Consider the following 23,303-nt stretch of genomic DNA (forward strand, 5'->3'; position numbering starts at 1 on the left):
GTAAAAGAAACCTCAGATTCTACAAAAACACATGTTCAAGCGAGTTAAAATATAACATTTGCATTATAGCACCGGTGGTCTTTCTTTGTTTAGGGTTTTCTCATCCAGGAATTTCAACGTTGGGCCTCTCTAGATCTTCAATTCTCCCTACTTAGACTAGAGATGACAAGAAAAAAAAACAGTTCCTCAACCGCCTCGATACCAAGAAAAAAAACAGTTCCTTAAGCATGGTGAACGATTTAGTATGATAAATTTCATGTTTATCACGAGGATTAAGCTCCAATAAAACAATATGGGTCCTGATTACGGGTTTGGGCATGGTTACGAGTTATGGGAAAAACGGGGTTGGGTTAACAACACATTATAATTAGCATATTTGCAATATAGCCCCTCAAGTTCTTGTGTGGATCCAACATGGGTTAAAACTAATCTTTAGGGTTTAAATTGTATATCCTTCAAAGATATAATTGTAATTAATTAAATATAATAAACAATAATAATAAAATAATAATAACTCCATAAATGCGATGTTTTAATGATTATAATTACCCGAAAACAAAAACGGGTCGGGTATTGGTATTTAATATATTATATGAAAACCCGCGTTGTTACAGTATCCCTTATTTTTGAGAATTTCATCCTGAATTTAGAGAATACTAAAACCATTTTGTATTAGTATAGATAAACTTTGAGAAAATAAAAATTGCAAATAAAATTTAAAATATATCATAACGTGGAACTTCGAGTAGTCGGTGCAACGCTACAAATGACAATCTGATAAGGGCACTTATATATAGGATGTGTCAACGGCGTATTCATCATGTCCTTATTATCTTAAAATTCGTACCATTACTCCAAAACTACTTTTGGTTCTAGATTATGACACACGATTGTACGTACTATGATTTCCAAGCGAGGACTTTGGTAATTAAGTATGCATCCATAATTACTTAGTTCGTCGGATGGTCCGCATAATTCGTCCCATTGTGTGGGTTACAAAACATTTGAAAGACATAGCATGGTGAGAAAATTTTTAATACCCTTGATTGTAAACTATAAGGGGGTGTTTGGTAGAGGGAATTGAGGGGTGAGAAATGGAATTAGAAAGAATTCTCTTGTTTGTTTATGAAAGAAAGAGGTGAGAAATGGAAATAAACCATTTCCATTTCTCTGATTTTGTTTCTCTACAAAAAGGGGAGAATTGGATTTCCAGGGTTTCATTTCTCAGCCTCACTCTCTCACGCCTCTCCCTGCTCGATCGACTTGCAGCCTGTAATCACCCACAAATCATCTCCAATCCAAGAACCGATCTCAGTTATCATCATCATAATAATAATAACCCGAAACCCTCATTCGTTCTTCATCTTCACCGTACAACACACACACACACACACACCATCACCGTAACACACATCCGCCACGTCACCACGCCGATAACCGTCAATTGAATCGAATGCTTCACACTTAATATTATTATTATTATTAATTATTATTAGGTTTCTCAATTCCATTCACGAAAAAACCCTAAGGTACGTTCAATTTCTCTTATTTCTGTATATTACCATCACTGCTAACGATTCAATCGTTATAATAACGAAATTGTTAATAGTTATTGGATAATGTTGTGTATTGCTAGTGTAATTCGATTGGAATGTATTTATTATTATTATTTAGGTTTGGATGTTGATTTGTATATTTTTTTTATAATTTTTGGTTGGTGTAGGATTGTGTGTTGGTGAGAGGAATGAAATCATTTGACAGGATTGTGAAAGATTATTGTTTTTGGTAGAATGAGAAATGTTGTGAGTGGTATAATTATTAAGAGATATGGCACAGCAACAATCTTCTCGCCTCCAACGGTTGCTGACTTTACTCGAGAGTATCTTTTTATTGCAATCTTTCTTTTCTAGGCTTATTGTTGTTATTATCATTATTATATTGTAAATGCATATTTTGTGGGAAAACGGATGAGTTTTTAGCAATAAGTTTATAGTTTGGTTTCATAACCGACTTGCCTTTGAATTGTTTAAAAAGTGATTAGGTGCCATGCATGCATGCCTAATCATGCAATATGGGAGTTTCGTTGAAAAATCATTAATATATATAGTTTAGATGGATTTAGAGTGGTGATACTATCTGATGCAGCAGATTGACATAATTAACGGTTGGAACTTGAATGTCACAATTTGGATTTGGTATGAGAGAAGCAGCTTAATCTAGAGTTAGGTTAATATTAGCTTGAAATAAGGTAGAGTGAAAATGTGTACTTTTTCATGTTCATGCTGGCTGCTTGTATTTCTTGACCGTTGTTAAGTTGGCTCGACACAAGCCACACGATTCACTGCAGCTCGCCAGATAGGGGAGATTGCAAAATTACATCCTCAAGATTTAAGCTCTTTGCTACGTAAGGTATGTATTACTGCATTGATTTATTTTAGTATTGTTTTTTAGTTTGGGACAAATTATGGCGGTTGTGCATTCAAATTGGTTTGATTATTGCTTAATGCATTTTTCAGGTATCACAATATCTTCATAGCAAAAACTGGGATACCAGAGTTGCGGCGGCTCATGCCATTGGAGCAATTGCTGGATGTTTCAAGCATTTATCTATGACTGATCTCTTTAATCTTGTTGAGACAAAGATGAAGGAGGCTTGCATAAACTGTTCTGTTGAAGAGGTTGTTTTTTGGCCAACATCTCTCCCCAAAATAAGTGCTAGCACTTCATTCCAGAGGTTTTTCTTGGTCCCTTACGTACGCCCATTTTTTGCTCTGTTTCAGCTATTGATCTGACATTTTTTATTGACAGCTTTGAACTCTCTAAAGTGTTGGGACATGGGGCTCTTTTGGCTTCCAGAGGACAGGTACTGTATTTTTTTGAACTTTTAGCTTAGAGTCTTGTGGATATAGTTAATCTTGATATATTGATTATTCTGTTTTAGGAGTATGACCTTGCAAGTGATTCTGGCAGCAACTCGAAAGAAAGACTAGCCAAACAAAGGCAAAACCTAAAGCGGCGGATGGGTGAGTTGTGAATGTGCTATTACCCTTGGCTATATTTGCATCGTGAAATAATTTCTTTATTGAATTGCTTTAAACTTGTATGTCTGATAGCAGGTTTGGATGTGTGTGAGCTGTTTACGGATGTACAAGGTTTGATTGGAGACGAAGATCTTGTGATGCATAAACCTAATCCCGCTGGAAGCAGTGTACCATCTGATTTTTACCTACAAAGACCGGGGCGTAATGTCCAGCAGTTTGTTGTAGATGTGGTTCCTGGTTACAGATCAGAGGGGGAAAGTGCTCGTCAAAGAAACTCCTCAAAACGTAAGTGTTTGGAATGAATACGTGAAGGTATATTCTAAAAAATATATACCGATGGTTCAATGGGATAGTTGTGTTGTATACCGATGGTTCAATGGGATAGTTGTGTATGGTTGAAGTATGTTTTGTATGTGAATTGGTTTTAACTATGGTTGATGTTTTTTGCTTAAAAACTATGTTTTGTATGTGAATTGGTTTGATCAATGCATATTTTGGTTGGAATTTATGCATCTTTTTATATGTTTTTTATTTTTTAATAAATATTTGTTATGAAAAAAATACTTGTGCTAATGATAAAGTTGATATAAATTCTCTGTTTATTTTCTATGTACCAAACAAGAGAAATGATTCTCAGCTATATTTCTCTACTGAAATCTCTGTACTACCAAACAGAACAGTCAATTCTCATTCTCCATACCAATTCCCTTTCTCTGCAATTCCATTTCTCTATTCCATTTCTCTACAATTCCATTCTCTGTACCAAACACCCCCTAAGATCCTATTTGTATAAAATATTGCTAAAAATGAATTGAACTCTTGACTTGATTTAGTAAAATATTAAAGTTTCTAAAACATCTTTTTTTATAATAGAATATAAATCTTAAAAGTTGACAAGGAAAGGATTCCGCTTATTTCGAAACGGATTGTGATAAACAAGAAGTATGATATCGCAAACGGTTGTCTTTGAAAAGTAAGATTAATTTTTTTTATTGTATGAGATAAACACTTAAAATTGACGGGTAATCCAAATTGTAATTGTTAAAATCAAAAATCGAATAAAGAGTTGTTATAAAATAGGTTCCAATACGAATGACGAAAGCAGTAAAAATCATCCTTGAGAAACTTAATTACGATTGATTTGACTAAATCTTGATATGAAACACCTTGATTAATTGACTTATAAAAACTTGAGTGAGGTTAATTGATTTGAGATGGCTTGACTAGGTTGACTTTAACGGTTTGCAAAAACAAAGTCTGATTGGGAAATGTTTGGTAAACTTTAGCTTGTTATTGTTGAGATGAGGATGAGTAGGGGTAAATGAATTGAAATTATTGGCAATGAAGTTAATGAACAAGATTGAATTGATTGCATTAATGTTTTGAAATTGAGTATATATTCTATAGATCGCATGAGCTATCTCCTTGCCTATATATGTGGCCATAAGCCGGTTATAGAAAATAAATGATTGATGTTGTTTGATGTTGAGGAAACATTCTATGGTTAATTAAGTTGAGATTTCATGAGAGGATTGATATGTTGTGAATTTCATATGAGCTATTGAGAAAAAGAAACTTAAATGTGTTATACTAGTGTTTATTCATAATTTAAGGATAAGTTAGAATTAAAATGAATTAATCAATGAGATGAATGAGTTATATCAAAACATAACAATTTGAGATGTTAACAACTAAGAGTTTGAAGATCATAACTTGAAATATATTTGATAATTCTATGAATTTGAAGAGGTATTTGAAATAGGTTTAATAGTTGAATATGTGATATCATGAGTATGAGAAAACAATTTGTTTAATAAACGGTGTATTAATTATATTGAAATTATTTGATAGTTTAATAATAGGATGATATGTGTATGAGAAAACCAAAATAATATGTTAGTTGTTTCTTGATAACTTGTGAATGCTTTAAGATGAATATGAGAAAAACAAATCCAATGATATAATATAACTAGTGTTAATTGACTTGTGATAACTGAGTCTTGATGAGTGAATAATGTCTCCAATCATAAGAATTAAAATGTTTTTATGTATATCAATGGATCGAATCGATAAATCTTGATTCAAATGTGATTGAGTAATTATGTAAATAAATCAAATCATAAGTTGTTCCAATGAAATCAAGTAAGCAAACATATAAACGAATATATGATTCTTCGATGTGTTGGGTTTCCCGTAAGCTTTCCATGTCATTTTATTTTCCCAACTTATTAGCATACCAAAACAAAACAAATGTGTGAGTTGGGCCTCCCATGAGCGTTACATTGCATTTTATTGGCCCAGCTAAATGACATATCAACGATACAATTGAGTTTGTCGACCCATGAGCGTTACATGGCGTTTTAACCGACCAAACTAAATAACATATAAATGAATGTAAACATGAGTAGTTAAAGCATCTCGTGTATCATCACGGATGATAATGCTCCAACAAAATATCGTAAATAAAACGAATTGTGCAAATGAACAGTTGGCGTGTCCATTGCATCCCATGGTTTTCCACCCGACTAGACATTTAAAAAGCAATAAAACACAATAAGAAATGTAACCGTTTTGCCGATTACGTTAACCACTTAAAGTGTCGGTTGTATGACAATTTCCACTTTGGTGGAAAATCTTGTCACACTCCCTAGCTTTAAGTGAAAGTGAGAAAAAAAACTAGGGAATTCTTAAGGAATTTCCCAATAATGAAAACAATCAACTAACATTAAATGAAAATATTTTGAGAGGAGTCATAAAAATATTTTAAGAGTGAAACATAGTCTCGGAGTTATAAAACTATTTTGAAAGCGAGACATAGTCTCGGAGTTGTGTGTGCATGACAATAAAAATAAGCAATTAAATAAGCACTTAATCTAACAAGTAATTACGTAAGCTGTAAACAAATAAATATAACACATAAGGTAAACAAATAAGCACGTATGGGATCCTAAGTATGTTTCTAGAACACCACCAACGACCTATCTTAAATCCGGCTCTGATACCAATCTGTCACACCCCAACCTAAGGCAGAAATGTCGGGGCGCGAACTGATTGTATTGATGATAAATGATAATATCACAGTCGCGGCCAAAACGCGAACCGGAATCCGCACCAACAGGCCACGAAGAAGCAATTAGACTTAGGGCAATGATCGCGGGGTCATGATGAATGTGTAAACAAGTTTAATTGGATTCTTAACAACTGTAGATAGTATAACCCTAAATGGGTTAAGATGGATTAAGTACTATCTTAGTTCGTATGGAATTGATCTTATATTCCTAATCAATTGTGCCAGTGAAGTCTATTAAGCATGGTGAACGATTTAGTATGATAAATTCCATGTTTATCACGAGGATTAAGCTCCAAGAAAACAATCTGGAACCTGATTATGGGTTTGGGCATGGTTACGGGAAAAACGGGTTTGGGTTAACAACACATTATAATTAGCGGATTTGCAATATTGCCCCCTCAAGTTCTTGTGTGGATCCAAAATTGGTTAAAACTAATATTTAGGGTTAAAATTGTATATCCTTCAAAGATATAATAATAATTAATTAAATATAATAACCAATAAAAATAATATAATAATAACTCGATAAATGCGATGTTTTGATGATTAAAATTACCCGAAAACATAAACGGGTCGGGTATTGGTATTTAATATATTATATGAAAACCCGAGTTGTTACAAACTAAAACCGAACAAAACAAAAAACCGAAATGAAACCAAAATAAAAAATAACTACTATGAAACTTTGAAAAGAAAATCCTAAACTCATTAAGAGTTATTATTATTATAATAGTATGGTAGATTGATATATGTTGAATGTAATTAAGTTGAATGTAATATACTATAATTTTGAATTGTTTTATTAGCAAGAAAATTATGAGAATGTATATTATTTATGGTAATAGTTATTGTTTTAATAGTATAGTAGATCAATGTTTTAAAACCAGGTATTTATTTGTATCGGATTTAATTTAAAAATGGTACAACCGGTTTACCGAGAGGTTTTGAATAATTTACCATGTAATTCTATATAAATACAATTTGAACACTAATAAACATTCTATATAAGTACATTAATAAACATCACACTTGAACCTAATATCACACATGAACAATAGTCGAGCCAGATATATAGTTTATACTTTGTATACAAAATTAGTCAATTACAAAATATGTAAATAAACATACATTGGATTTGCGTGATAACGAATTGTAATTTACCATGTATACTCGTTTCAGTTTTATTCGCTATGTTAAAAGTAATTTTTAAAAACACATGCCGCGAAAAATAACAAAAATCTCTTGAATTTAAAACCGGTTTGCCGGTTTAAACCGGTATTTAAAAAAACCGACGGTACGATGTTCTAACAAACCGTTCAAAAATTTGCCGAGCTCTAAATACTGGTTGCCTTACGAAAATCTGGTATGATTAGTTCAACCAGCCTATACATGCCGGTTTTTAAAACTATATATATATATATATATACCCAAATTTCAAAGGCAAAGTCATGCTCTTGAAATTCAAACACGCAGAAAGTGAATAAATGTGGAGATCAAATGGTGTTTAGTGTTTACATAATGCTATGAACTTAAGGAGAATAAAATAATGGCCTCACATTTTAGAATCCAGTAGGCCGGTAATTTGAATTCAATGATGAGTTAAATTCTGTTTTTTATATGTTTTTTTTACAGCTAGTTTGGATCATTGACGGGTCACTAACCCATCCAATTATTTTCATTCCTCAAGTACCGAATACCACAATCAGGAGGAACCGAGGAAATCCATCATAGATACCCCTGGCCAACTTTTAACCCCCAATTTTTATCGTAGATGGGACTTGACCCTTTTTAAAAGTCTTTAGATACCTCACCTCATAACCACTTAAGATAGGGATCAAAGATGAGTTAACTAAACCATTGGACCAATAAATAAATATTTGGCTGAATTAAAATGAAAAGCGCAAATTATAAGAAATTGAAAGGGTGTTGAGGCTTGGACCTAAACACAAAAAGGTTGAACTAAAAGCCCACATAGGAACATTTTGGACAAAGTCACTTGCAATAGATCACCCATCCATGATTGTCTTATAAACATCTTATAACGCCATATAAAATGCGTATTTATTGTATCAAGAATTTAGAATATCCTTCAGACATTACCTCCACTCCAAAGCAGCTTAAACGCTATTGTTCATTCCAAATTAAAAATGTGCTTAATTCAATGAACACAAAAAACTTCAAATACAACTGAAGATTTGGTTGGGAAGGGGTACTGGACAGCCTACTTGCAGACAATCTGAGGGGTGGTATGAGTAAAATTTCCAAGAACATTTTGGCAGTAAGCACCGGCTTCTCCAGTGATCGTGACATTATTCGTTACGATTCCAGTACATGAGTGAAACTGCCCAGCACAATTGAAGAAAATTGCTTGCTTTGATGTTGTGTACCCTTCTATATTTCTATACGTTACATCGCTCACTTGTACAAATGATGCTGTTGGCTAATCCAAATCAGGAAGAAAAGTTTAATTAGTCCAGGATATTTTTTATGCTAAAATACAGTAATGTTGATCAGATATAAAATTATTATCAAGTAACAAGGCTTACCGGTGCAGGGCACTCGGGGTTGCTCATATTAGTGCAGTAATGTTGATCAATTACAATTGGATTTGGAGCTCCTAGAATCTCTTTAATGTCCTCAAATGTGATCAACCTAACGTATCCATTTGCATACTACACTGCAATAAACCACTAAAAATTAGAATTAGTATCCTTCAAAAAGTTTAACAATTGTATCACCTCGGTGAAGTTTGATGTGATTTTGATTTTACCGGTAGAGTCTTGATTCTTGCTACAGTTTGCGTTACAAAGAAGGTAATTCTTCGCACTAGTACTTTTTCAACCGAAGTATAAGGAGCATACCTCCCAAAGCTTCCTATGCTGCCAAAACAATCTAGCTAAAGTATGGGACTGAAAGGTTTTTTAAAGAAAAAACAATTCTCCTTAGGTACAAAATATATTTATAAGTTTCTGAATTTAGCACTATCCCAAAGATTTTCTTTATGCTAAAATCATGAAGAGATGTTAGTCGTGTTACCTTATGCCATGACCACCTGCACAAGTGATACCGGTTACATTGATGTCGTTTGCACCACCACTAATAGTCACACAACCGCCGCCTGTTTTTTAATATTATAGGAAAAACAGTTACCTAATAATGCTTTACCATAAAAGAAACTGAGATTTATTGTAAGTCAGTACATACCGGCATAAATATAAGTGTCGTGGATATTAACATGTGATGACCAACTAATGTCGATTCCAGTAGTATAAGAGCGATATTTCTCGAACTTACCTGTAATACGAACATTAATATTTCCGATATCTGCATCTTGACAATCTCTGATGCTAATATAGCTGTTTGGACTATTTATATATCCTGTACGCCGTCTCAGGTGTAACCCATTACAACTTTGAAAGAGTACCAACTGAATAACCGATTTAATCCATTCAAAAAAAACGATTAAATGAGAGTGTCTTTATTTGTTCTTTAGCTAACATGTGGTTTAAAGTAAAAGATGATCATACTGATGGGAACTCTGAGGTTGGACCTGCAGGCTGCAGAGGTAATCAAAACGAATATATTAATTAATAACCAAAATATTGATTAAAGTAAAGAAAAAAAATAACTTGATGGTTAATTTTAATTACCTTAATGTCTCCACCTCCCCACCAGATCGCACCCTGGCCATCTATATGGCCAGGTCCATCGATGATGAGTCCTTTAACCGATACAAAACTAATCAAATGGCCTTCGGTATCACAGCCTTTCCATCCATCTAGACTCGTTGGTGCAATAATTTCGCCCAAAAGCTACCCACCAAAAACATAATTAAATTATCGTAAATCATAACAAACTTAAATGACTTTACTCCACATAATAATACTCGAAAACACTAAATCACAAATAATAATCTTTGATTTGAGTAAGTGTACCGTAATAAGAATGGTAGGAGAACTGCACGGACCCTTGAATTGCACACAATGTATTAAAAACTTCTTGTCTTTTGGTATAATCAGTTGTGGACTCCTTTGTATTGAAATATCTGCACAAAAATGCTCCCATGCGCGAACAAAAGCCTGTATATTGCGAATATGTTTAGAAAAAAGAAATTGGTCTATTGAATATTGAATATGATTGTAGACATGATTCACGTACCGCAGTGTCATCTGTGATGCCATCACCGACTGCGTCAAAATCTGTTATATTCCAGGTTGTTGCTATAGCTGTTTTTGGGCCAAATGAAATGTAAAAAACACTGAACAAGATTGCCATCAAGAAAGCCTGCAAACAGGAGGAATCCTGTAAATGAAGTGAATCTGGGATATGATGGAACCAAACTGTTAGTAATGGTTTGGTTTTAAATGTCAACAGTATGGTTTTTGGTTTTCGATAAAGAAACACCATTAACGGTTTGACTCATGGTTTGACCTAAAACCCATTAAAACGGACTGTGAACACCCTCAAAAACCCATAGGAAGCATATCATACCATTTCTTGAAGCGATCAAAGGTATCTCTAATACTACTTCTATCTTCAGTAAATTCTAGTATATATATTATTAGAGTATATCAGATTAAGTGTATATGTATCAGATTTACAATATATGATTAATTAGTTAGTATATCATGAGTTAAGATTAGTTATTAGGGCACATATTTTTATGTTCTTATGAAATAAATATAATGTTAGATATTTTGCTAGTTCGTGTTATGAATATAATACCTTCTTTTAAAATAACAAAAATTAGTTATTTAACATGTGTAATTAGATTTTTTTTTGTCTTTTTGAAGAGTTTTTAGTGAAAAAAACATTTATCATAATAAGTGATTTAATTTTCTTCATTTTATATCTTCAGTTAATCTATTATATTTCTTTTCATTTGATGTTTTTATTTGATCAACCTATTATATTTTTTATTTTTTTGTTATCATTCAACTTCTTGTAGTTTCATTTTTTAACTAACTTATTCTTTTTTTTCCTTTTTCTTATTCATATCACTAAAAAGATTATTTGAATAAACTTTCAAAATGAAATAAAAAGCATATGTCAAATGAAGATGACATACAAGAGAACACTAACTTGAGAGAAATGGAGGCGGTTTAAAATTTGAAAATCTCAACTTTTTTTGTGCTTTGTTTTGTTTTTTGTTTTTTGTTTTTCTGTTGTATTTGGGTGTAACTTTGGTCTTTTACTCTTTTTCAGCAATACATAAATATAATATACTTTGTTGACCGTTCAAGAAAAAAAAGATGACACACTAGCAATCTCTATAAGCTAAAAAGGTTCATTTATTTTTTTATTAACATTTAAACTACTCACTTAATTAACACGTCTATTGTTTTATTTCTAAAACTTTTTCTTTGTCGTTTCTGATCATATTTTGAAAAAATAAAGTATTTTTGTGATTTATATTATAAATTTGATACCAAAAAATGTAAACATTAACATTTCAACTATTCACTAATAAATACGTCTATTGTTTTGTTTCTAAAACATTTTCTATGGTCGTTCCCGGTCATATTTTGACTACATAAAGTGTTTTTGTTACTTATTTTATTTAATACTTAAAACTGTAAATACTTAATAACTCTTATTATGTTTAAATAAATAAATGAACACTAATCAGATTTAATTATCTACCCAAAATAACTATCATTTTCTAATAATTACAGCAAAACCAGTTGTTTACTTCATTTAATAGGTTCATTACATGAAAACAATTAATTTTTCTTTTCAGATATGTATTTAATGGTACTAGTTATTTTTTATATGTTATGAATTATATGCATAGATTTTTGAAAAAGTTGTAATGATATCATTTATTTATGATCAAAAAAATATATATATCTATATGTAACTAGTTTTAGAGCATGTGTAACACACAAGATTATCCAAATTATGAAATTACAAGTAAATAAAATAATTACATAATATATATGAAAAGATATATTACATATATGCTTATATTTATACTATGTGTATATAAACTTGATTTTATTTATAACACAAATGATTTTTTTTAAATGAACTAAATTAAAAATACACGTGAAAAAGCGTACCCGAGAACACTCCTTTTATTGAAACTTTCTTTGTCAGTATCATATATGTATACTTGAAAAAATTCATGAAGAAGACTTATCATAAATAGTAGTTCTGACCACTCAGCCGAAATACTGAAGGAGCGTTATTTTTATTGATGTATTTATCAATTTACAACCCATATAAGGAAATGAGAGCACATTAAATTATAACGACATATGTTTTTCAAGACTATGTTTTTCTGAGATAAATCATGAAAAAAAATTTAATAAGTTTGACAACATAAAAAAATAACTTATTAACCCATTAAATTTTGTGAATATTTTGCTTTATTTGAGCATAGTTTTGCATGGCATGCTTCCCTTACAACGTTCTGATCACCATTGAAGGAATAAATTGATAGATTTAAATTAACCGAAAAATAAATTGATATTTACTAAATCAACCGGATAGATTTAAAACATATATTTATAATTTATAAATTTATATGACAATTTACAATAATAATAGTAGATAAACTAATTGATTTTTAAAAGATAGATAAACTTTTAAGACACATTTATGTTTTAATAATTTAAAAAATTACTTTGTAAAATGAAAGCATGTTCGGTTTTGTTTTTCTTTATAATCTTCAACAATATACATAATAAAATATGCTAATAATAACATTTGTAATTATATATTCTTTTCAATCTTTAACAAACATGATTTGTTGTTAATTTTGGATTTCACCAAGTATTTTGGAATATATACTCTACATATTCTAATAAAGTAAAATAATTTTAGACACGTGTCAGTTTGTGGTTAATCCTCACATTTTTTCCCTCCAAAACTAATATATGATTTAGATTAATAATTATTCACTTTTCTTGTACACTTTATTTATATTATATCTATAACATGATTAAATTATTCACTTTTTTTAAACTCTATTTATATTATATCTATACACTTTTATAAAAACAAGTATTTACATATTATATTACTATACATTGTTAGAATATATTTCATAAAATACTTGGTGAAATCCATAAATTAACAAAAAACCGTGTTTGTTAAATATTGAATAGAATATAATTATAAATGTTATCATTAACATATTATACTATGTATATTGTTGAAGATTGTAAATAAAAAATAATAAACTCTAATATGCTTTCAATTTACGAAGTCATTTTTTAACTATTAAATTATAAATATATGCTTAAAAGTTAATCCATTTTTTTTTTGAAAATAAATCCATTTATCTGTTGGTTTTTTTATACATTATCATATAAATTTATAAATTTTGTATATATGATTTAAATCTATTTATTAATTTTTCGGTTAATTTAGTAAACTATACATATATGTGTTAAATTGTAAGGGCAGTATATGTCAATCACTTTCAAATATAATAAAGTTTATCATATTTAGTTTATTGGGTTTTTATCAAGGATTGCTTCGGGTTTTTTTGGAACTTAAATGTGATTATTACGGGTTAAAAGTTGGTAAATAGTCGTTTGGTACAAATTAACTGCATTTGGCTTAAATTTGTTATGGGTAATAAGGCGTAATTTGAATATTTTTAAAAAATTGAGAATGCAAATAGATTTATCGTCAAACTTGTTACGGGTTCAAAGTTTTTGCTTGAAAATGTAAAACAAATAAAAGTTATGCTTGAATAGTGATCACAATGTTGTATATGAAGCATGTCATACAAAATTATGCTCAAGTGAAACAAGACATTCACAAAATTGAACGGGTTAACCTGTTGTTATTTTTTTATTATTTTTTTTTTGTCAATTGGCAAAGTCTTTTTCATGGTTTAGCTCAAGAATATTTTTATATGAGAAGTATTCTTCGGTATTACAGTTTAACATTCTCCTTTCCTTCGATGGGTGGTAACTTGATAAATATATAAATAAAGGTAACACTCCTTTTGTAGTTAGTATGAGTGGTTAGAATTACTATTGCATGAGAAGTCTTATTCCTAAAATTGGTTCATAACCAAATTTCTTTCAATTATACATATATGACACTAAGAATGAAATTTGAAACAGAAAGAGCGCTCTCAGGTATATTTTTGCACGTGCATTATTTTTTCTATTAAGTTCATTTTTTTAATAATTTTGTGATATAAATAAAATTAATTTATGTGTAATGATACAAGTAAAGATGTAATACATTTTTCTATATACATCATGTATTGCTTTATTTGTAACTTGATTATTTAGATTATCTTGTGTTTTACACGGGCTCTAAAACTAGTAAAATAATATTTTAATATTTATTTTTATAAAATTATAAAAATGTATAAATATAATATAAATAAAATGTAAAAGGAAAGTGTATATGTACATGTATTAGAGTCAATTAAGATCTTAGTTTTAGAGGGAAAAAGTTGTGAGCTTTAACCATAAACTGACATGTGTCACAATTATTTTACTTTATTAGAATAGATAGATGTATTATATTTTAGTTTTGTAATAGTTGACATATAGAATACAATAGTTAGACCATATGTAGTCAAAACGCCCCGCCCTTGGGCATTTTGCGCCATGTGTCATCCTCGTAAGCAACGGAGAGTTTTGTAAAAAGTGGCGTAGTGGGCAAAACGCCACAACTCTCCTACAATAATTACATACATTCCCCTCTCCCTCCCCACACACAATTTTATCAGAATCAGTGCCACATTCGCGTTTTGTGGGAAACGCTTGGCCCGCCAAGAAAAAAAGTCGGGAATGGGGGGGTGCCCTCGGCGTTTTCACACCAAAACGCCACAATGTGGCATGACTACGGATGGTCTTATCAAGTATATTGGTTTTTATTAATCCTAACTATCATCTTTTGGTTGCTGTCGGTCCCAACTAACGAATTGGCTGTTGACGGTCCCAACTTTTAACATACTTGTTCCCAACGATCCGCGACTAATGATTTCCTAACGTCATTAGTTGCAGGTCACCGGAAAACGTTTTTTTGCTGAAAAGTCACATTTTTTCTGGAAAACACAGCAACCACCAATTGTCTCACCACCAACCAACCACCACCACTTGAGCACCACCAACCGATTCCGACGATGGTTCTAGGGTTCTGGCGACCTAAAAAATTGGGGCTTTTACTAGAAAAAAGGTTTCTAAAGGTCCGATACAAAGTTACAAGCTTGGGACGAAAATGTTGAGTTTTCCGGCAAAAAAACGTTTTTCCGGCGACATGCAGCTAACAGTGTTAGGATTCTGTTAGTCACAGACCGTTGGAAACAAATACGTTAAAAGTTGGAACCAACAACGACCAAAAGACGATAGTTGGGATCAATAAAAACCATTATACCTAATTATAACGGTAAAAGGATATACTTGAAAATCCTAACAAGATACCGATGTAAGCTTTAATAGAACCGATTTTATCTCCCAATCAAATTATGGACCGGGATTTATTCCTTTAATTGATTTTCTCATTATTGATCTATAATATACGGCACCTATGTAGTGGTTTTCCTTTTTATTATGGTTGGCCCCTTATTTTATAAAAGGGGACTATTTGTTATTATAATAATATACGAATGATCATTCACAAATTCAAGATACAGAACCTTTCTTTTCAATTCTTTTATCATAATGACTTTATTATGGTATCAGAGCCAAGTTGAGATCCTATACACAAACATACGAAACCCTAACCTCATGGCCAACAGTAAGAACAACGTTCGAAGAAATGAAGAAAACAAAATCAGTCCCATACCGGGATTAAATAAAGAACAATACCGACAAATTATAAGGTTCTTTGGAAACAAGGAAGAAAGCACACCGGTTATTAGCATTGCCGGAAACGTCAAACGAGAGGGAAAGTGGGTAATTGATACTGGTGCTACCGAACATTTTACTTATGACAACTCTTTGCTAAAAAATATAAGCAAAAGTGGTTATAAACTTCATGCCACATCGCCAAATGGAGCAAGAATACCCGTTGAAGGTCATGGTAATCACACGTTTCCGAATGGAACGACCATTAAAAATGTTTTATATGTCCCAGATTTTTAATGTAACTTATTGTCGGTTACTAAAATATCAAATGACTTACAATGTGCTATGACATTTTTTCCAAAATTTTGTGTCATGCAAGACCTACGTTCGAGGGAATTGATTGGAGCGCGAAAATGTTTCAAGGGTCTATATAAGATAGGGATGATGGAAACCGAAAGCCAAGAAATGATGGCAACAATCAATACGTAATACGTGGCACAAAAGATCAGGCCACGCATCCAATTCCAAACTCTTAAATGTTAATTTTATTAAAAATGCTTCCTTGAAAACAAAGGGTGTTTGTGATTCTTGCATTAAAGCAAAATTTGCTAGATTGCCCTTTACAGATAGTACAACAAAGACTAGTGCTTGTTTTGAACTTATACATTGTGATGTGTGGGGCAAGTACCGGACACCATCTTACACACAAGCAAGGTACTTTCTCACTATTGTAGACGATTTTAGTTGAGCCATGTGGGTTTTTCTCCTCAAACATAAGCATGAAGCTAGCACCCGCTTAGTTGATTTTCATAAAATGGTGCAAGCTCAATTTGAAAAAAATATAAAAAGAATAAGGTGTGACAATGGGGGGAATTTGTGTCAAACAACATGTTGGATTTTTATGCTAAAGAAGGAATAATATTAGAAACCACATGTCCACATACACCTCAACAAAATGGTGTAGTGGAACGAAAACATCGACACCTCTTAGAGATGGCTAGGGCCTTGAAATTCGAAGCGAATCTCCCTACTCGATTTTGGGGTGAATGCGTCTTAACGGAAACTCACATCATAAATCGGCTTTCATCCGAAGTTATTGATGGCAAAACACCATATGAGTTGCTATACAATATAAGCCCTAGTTATGAATATTTGAGGGTACTTGGATGTCTCGCGTATTATCGTAGCACAAAGACAAAAGGGGATAAGTTTGAAATGATGGGGAGACCAGGAATATTTTTAGGTTACCAAGCCGGTACAAAAGACTATAAAAAAAATTTTATCTTCAACATAAAAAAATTATAGTCACAAGGGATGTTATATTTGTGGAGGATACTCTCCCCTTCACAAAACTTGACATACCAAAGGATGAAGAAGAAATATTTGAGTGGCCAAAGATTTGGGATTATGAGCACACTACTAGATCAAAAAGTGAACCCAATGTTGTTACCCAAGAACCCATAAAAAATAATGATATTTCAAGCCCAAATATAAATACTTTGCAAGACGAGCCCACAATTCACAATGAAGTCACAAGCCAACAAAAAAATCCTGAAGGCTCACCCATAGAAACCGAAACCAATGGAGAATCATCCCCTACTGCCCCAATAAATACCACTTCATAAGATGGACCAATTGTTTCCGAACAGTCTCGCTTTCCTGGCCCAACCGCTGCAACTTTTAAAGATGGCCCAGACAATTCTGAACGGCCGAAGTGTAATCGAACCAAACCAATTTATCTAAAAGATTATGACGTGACGCTCCCTCCATCTTTAGACCAAGAACATTCACCTTCCAACTCCGATCAAGAACTCTCAACGATATACCCTTTAGCACATTTTATTTCTTATATATGATAATTTTTCTAACTCACATAAAGCCTTTTTGTCGGCCATTACCTCAAATAATGAGCCAAATTTTTTTGCTCAAGCTATTCGCAATCCAAAATGGGTTGACGCAATGAAAGCCGAAATTCAAGCTCTTGAACAGAATAAAACTTGGGCGTTAGAAGAGTTGCCTAAAGGGAAACGACCCATCGACTCAAAGTGGGTATACAAAATAAAATACAAGCCCAATGGAGACATAGAACGATACAAGGCTCGCCTCGTTGTAAAGGGTTTTACCCAAATGGAAGGCATTGATTACCATGACACCTTTGCACCCGTTGCAAAGTTAGTCACAGTTTGATGTCTATTAGCCGTTGCGGTAAAGAGGGGATGGCATACACATCAACTTGATGTGAATAATGCTTTTTTGCATGGGGATTTGCATGAAGAAATTTACATGAAGGTTCCACAAAGTTTTAGAAAAGAGGGTGACAATCGTGTTTGCAAGCTCAAGAAGTCCCTTTATAGACTTAAACAAGCTTCAAGAAATTGATATAAAAAATTCACCACTTCATTGCAAAGTATTGGTTTTAAATCTTCAAAGGCTGATCATGCATTGTTCTTATTTAAAAGGGAGGGTGTTTTTATTGCCGCTCTAATTTACGTTGACGATGTTATCATTACAGGAAATGATAAAAAAATCACTACAACAAAAAGGGCTTTTTAGTACGCACAAAAGCGTCCTAAAATGCTATTTTATAGGACCTTTTATTTAATAGGACCAACGAGAAAAGCGTTTTATGTAAAGGGGTCGTAATAAGTCTCGAAACTCAAAAAGTGTCATGATATCCCAAATAAGATCATGAAACCAATTTTATGGTCGCATAACATATCCATTAACAACCCAAAAGGCGTCCCAATAAAAACGTATTAGGACACTTTAACAGTGTTCTGACACGTGCTTACCTAATTGTAAACTTTTGATACACATACAAGCGTCCTTAAAAATTAAATTATAAGACCCTTCTGATGGAACATAATACTACCAAGAAAAGGGTCCTAATATCCCAAACAAGATTATAAAACTAAATTTTATGGTCGCATAATATGTCTATGAACTTAAATAGCGTCCTAAAAAAATATTACGACACTTTTACAATGTTCTAACGTTTAATATGACAAAAATTCGAAGTCCTAACAAATCATATTATATAACCCTTTTTTGAATGTCCACACACACAATTTTACGATATAGTTATGGACATCTAATTAATGTTTTTATTAAACAATAAAAAGACCATCAACATATATAATCCTAATAGTTACAGTGTATAACATCAACTATTGAAAGCATTGTAAAAAACACTAAACATAAATAAGTTTATTATCCAACATAAACTCTTGTGGCATTCAACAAAGAAATTAAAAAGCAATAAAAGAAACAAGCACCATAAAATCCCAAGTCATCCTACGTCCTCAATCCTCACGGACTACCTACAAATAAACCATCCATGTATAAGCATTAAGTTCCATGTTATTAAAATTATTCGTATCACAAGTTTAACAAATACATACCGAGATGAATGGACAAGGCCATGCGATGAATGCACTAATACAATCTTGAATCGTGGAAAATAGCCCATATGGTCTCACCAAATTTTTCATCTCTTTACATCTCTTGATTGCTACCGCAAATATGTGGGCAATGTTCAACATACTACTGCCAACTAACACCAAGTAGCATATAAGTATATAACATAAATGTATGTATAATAGTTTGGGAAATAACTAACATCTTTTGTCTGTTGTTAAATATCAAATCGGGTATGTCTCCAGATAGCGAGTTGCTATATAGAAACTTGCATCCACATAGAGAACATTTATCTCAAATTAACAGAAAAATCAAAAATAGATAAAACTTGCACTTTAAAGCTCAAATAGATAAAAGGACTTACATATGTTTCAATGATGTCATCATCTCAACTATGTCTGTTCTATGTCTTTGGGTAATGAGCCAGTAAGTAACCAATTTCTCAAGCTGATGCAGTAAAAGTACATTAAACACATTAATCATATTTTTAAATCATTATTTCATTTTCTTTTCCATGCAATTAGGTTATCAACTTGCAGTATCTCCATTAGTGTCATAGCTTACAAATCAGGAGATGTTGAAGTTAATGTTCCATCTAAATCCGTTATCCTCCTAGCAACACTAAATGAGAATATGAAAAATCAAACCCGTATGAACAAAAAAGAATATTCTAGAGAGTAAATAATAATATGCTCACAATTCCTTTTAAGTTTGTCAACAGAGATATTGTAGTAGGAATAGGCCTGCCGTCTGCTCATTGACGTTTCTTGCAAATCACTGCACAATAATATAAAAATTATATATAATGAATATTTTGGAAGCTTAACTATTTAACATAAGAAAATAAAGCTTAAGAGCAAAGCAAATCCTAAGAACTTCACACTTAAAGATAAAAAACAAATCTTATCAAACAGTTTGTGTTCGTTTATATTCATGAACCGTTAGTTTTATACTTATAACAAACAAACAAAAACATACACATTTTCTTGACGAACGAACATGAACAAGAAAACCTCAATCTTTTAAATGAAAGGAACATGCCACGTTTATGTATGTTCGGCTCGTTTACAGGCCGGCCTATTTCTAATCCTATCTGGAATGAATATGTTGCAAGTATGACAGACAATTTAGAAGAAGCTCCTAAAGTTACATAATCAACAGAAGTCTACAAGAAAACTTAGACGAAAGCTAAACTTCTAGTAAAAAAAGGTACCAACTATACATTTTTTAAATAGGTTTTAAGCTTAAAAAATAACTCACCGGTAATTAAAAAGAACTTAAATTTGTATCCATTGTAGATAAGTAAAGGCAAAATGTAGTGACAAATGGAAATAACAATATACACTTTAAAGAACTTAAATTCGTACGCTTGTCTGCTAACGGGAATCATAGTTCTCTGTGGGCGCACATGTTCCACTGTCTTATGACTCGGAAAATGAGTGGCTCTGCAGTTTCTCCTCGTTAATCTTTTTCCAACCCACTGTGTTTCCTGTTGCAAAAGGGAGTGATGAAAGTGTTAACTTCAATAAAGCATAAAAAAACAAAAAAAGAAATACAGTTTCGTTCATACTTATCAGCAAATTTTGGATTTGAGACCAGTTATAGATGTTTTATCTGTTGATACAAGCAAACATTCATATCCCATATCTAAATATACATGACATGTGTAATGTTTAAGTGACTAATAACTTAACAAAGTCTCATTTATTAGACTCTTCATTATAATGTCTTTGTTTAACATACAAATTACTTAAATGCTCCTTACAGTTCAGATTATGCACACCAACTGTTTGATATTATTCCTCTAAGAACATTCATAGCAATTCAACTCCTACAACTAGTAAGATCAAATTCGATCAAAAATTAACATAGTGTTGTTCAAATCACACAATAATTATCAACCAAATAGATCAGATCTAAGTAAAAAAATAAAGTAATTCACAGTTCAGATTGTGCACACCAACTGTTTGATATTATTCCTCTAAGAGCATTCATAACAATTCAATTCCTACTACTAGTAAGCACAAATTCAATCCAAAAAATAACAAAGTGAAGTTCAAAGCAAAGAATTATATACCAAATCGATAAGATCTAGGTAAAAAACAATCCAATTCGCAAGATCAACAACTTGAATTTTCAACTACATAAAATATGTAACAAAAATTACCCATAACACCTCGTAGTGAGCCCTAACCTGCTCCGGCGTCTTTCCAGGACCAGCGCCGGCGATCTTCTGCCACCGGCCGATTATGCCATGATACATCACAACCGCCTTCATATGTGTCATCGTCTTTAATAGCCGGATACCTACGGCAAGCTTGAATATATCTGTCCTAATTTCAACAAAAAAAAACAGGACCAAATCAGAAAATAATGCTTATGAAGCTAATAAATCTGGGTTATTAGGAAGACATCAAATTAAAAACTAAGATATTTGACCTAATCAGCAAAACCTAAAACAATGTTTACCTTAATTGCACTACAGTGAACTGGAAACCCTAGCTAGAACTCGAACGACAGAAAGAAGAATCTTCAATCGTATCTAATCACCATTATATTCAAACTCTTTCACTGATAGCATATGCAGGTCCAACGTATCTAATCGTTCTAGACACGAACTACACACACGAAGCTTCAATTTCCCCAAAATAAAGTATCGAATCGAATAATTAATGAAATTAGGGTTTACAAAATAATGATGATGAAAAGTAGGAAGAAATAAGATTACAGATGAAAATTAGGGTTCGAATAAATCTCTAATGTTGTATCGAGAGCACGAAGAGATGGCGAAATCAATTTGTTCAAATTAAATTTAATCATCCAAACATACAAGTCTTGTAACTAATAAGTTATTCCTACCGTTAAGACGAGATCACAAATCAAAACTACCCTTTTTAAAACCTCCGACCCCTTAAATACGGTTTCGAAAACTCCAGACCGTCTAATTACTGTTGCAATAGTTCCGACCATTCAAAAATAAATGGTTGTAAAAACTCCGACCGCCTACACACCGTTGCAAAAATTCCGAACGCCTAGCCTCTGGTTGCAAAAACTCTGACCGCCTAGCCACCGGTTGCAAAAAAACTCCGACCACTTAGCCACCGAAACAAAAACAGTTGCAAAATTTTCGACCTCTTAGCTACCGTGTCAACTAACTACACTCTTCGGTAGCAAATTTGCTAAATCGGTCGCTAAAATTGCTACCGTATTTTTTCGGTAGCAAATTTTGATAGCAATTGCTCAATTTTCTAGTAGTGTATGGAATATGTTTTTATATTGGGTTTGCGTTATGCTACAATGAAATTCTAGCGAATAAGCGTACTATAAAACTGATGTTTTATGACTCATATATCAAGTATCCTATTACGATGTATTATAATAACACCAAAATGGTTAAATGTCATGTAAAGGTTTAAATTATAAGACCCAAGTGTCAACTGTCATATTAAGTTATGTTATATTAAAACTCTAGCGAATAAGTGTCCTATTACGGTGTATTATAATAACACCACAATGATTAAGCGTCCTATAAAGGTTAAAGTTATAAGACTCAAATCTCAAGTGTTCTGTTAAGTTATGTTATAATAAAACTCTAGCGAATAATCGTCCTATAAAACAGATGTTTTATGATTGAAATATCAAATGTCCAATTACGGTGTATTATAATAACACCACAATGATTAAGCGTTTTATAAAGGTTAAAGTTATAAGACCATAGTGTAAAATGTCCTAGTAAGTTATGTTCTTATATGACTTCGACTAAAAAGGGTCCTATAACACCGAACATTTATGACTTAACTACAAAGTGTCATATTAACTTATGTTATAATAAGACCTCCAGTGATCAAGTGACCTATTACATTACCACATAATGGGACAACAAAAACCCCATATCTTATAGATTACTTTATTAGGATTTACATTTTAAGTGTCTTATTTAGTTATATGATAATACAACCCCAAAGAATCATATGTCTTATAAAATAACCTTTTAGGAAAATGGTTATGTAG

General features: G+C 32.1%; 2 protein-coding genes across 2 annotated transcripts; one reads left to right on the plus strand and one right to left on the minus strand.

Moving 5' to 3' along the window:
• The first annotated feature begins 2,176 nt into the window (after positions 1–2,176).
• LOC143600783 (TATA-binding protein-associated factor BTAF1-like) lies at positions 2,177–3,343 on the plus strand. Its single transcript, XM_077078368.1, has 6 exons — positions 2,177–2,195; positions 2,315–2,409; positions 2,517–2,734; positions 2,809–2,863; positions 2,942–3,023; positions 3,117–3,343. Exons 1-6 carry the CDS (start codon positions 2,177–2,179, stop codon positions 3,341–3,343), a joined length of 696 nt encoding a protein of 231 aa, XP_076934483.1.
• Positions 3,344–8,320: 4,977 nt separating this feature from the next.
• LOC143600782 (putative polygalacturonase At3g15720) lies at positions 8,321–10,682 on the minus strand. The gene is made up of 9 exons (XM_077078367.1): positions 10,270–10,682; positions 10,047–10,190; positions 9,762–9,923; positions 9,639–9,668; positions 9,316–9,538; positions 9,148–9,229; positions 8,882–8,990; positions 8,658–8,783; positions 8,321–8,551 (listed from the first exon to the last, which is right to left on the minus strand). The coding sequence occupies exons 1-9, from the start codon at positions 10,516–10,518 to the stop codon at positions 8,333–8,335; spliced, it is 1,344 nt and encodes a 447-aa protein (XP_076934482.1). The 5' UTR covers positions 10,519–10,682; the 3' UTR covers positions 8,321–8,332.
• Between the last annotated feature and the right edge of the window lie 12,621 nt (positions 10,683–23,303).

This window comes from Bidens hawaiensis, unplaced genomic scaffold (genome assembly GCF_021521415.1).
Source record: "Bidens hawaiensis isolate Kalapana, Puna unplaced genomic scaffold, B.hawaiensis_p1.1 tig00054903_1, whole genome shotgun sequence".
Taxonomy (NCBI): domain Eukaryota; kingdom Viridiplantae; phylum Streptophyta; class Magnoliopsida; order Asterales; family Asteraceae; genus Bidens; species Bidens hawaiensis.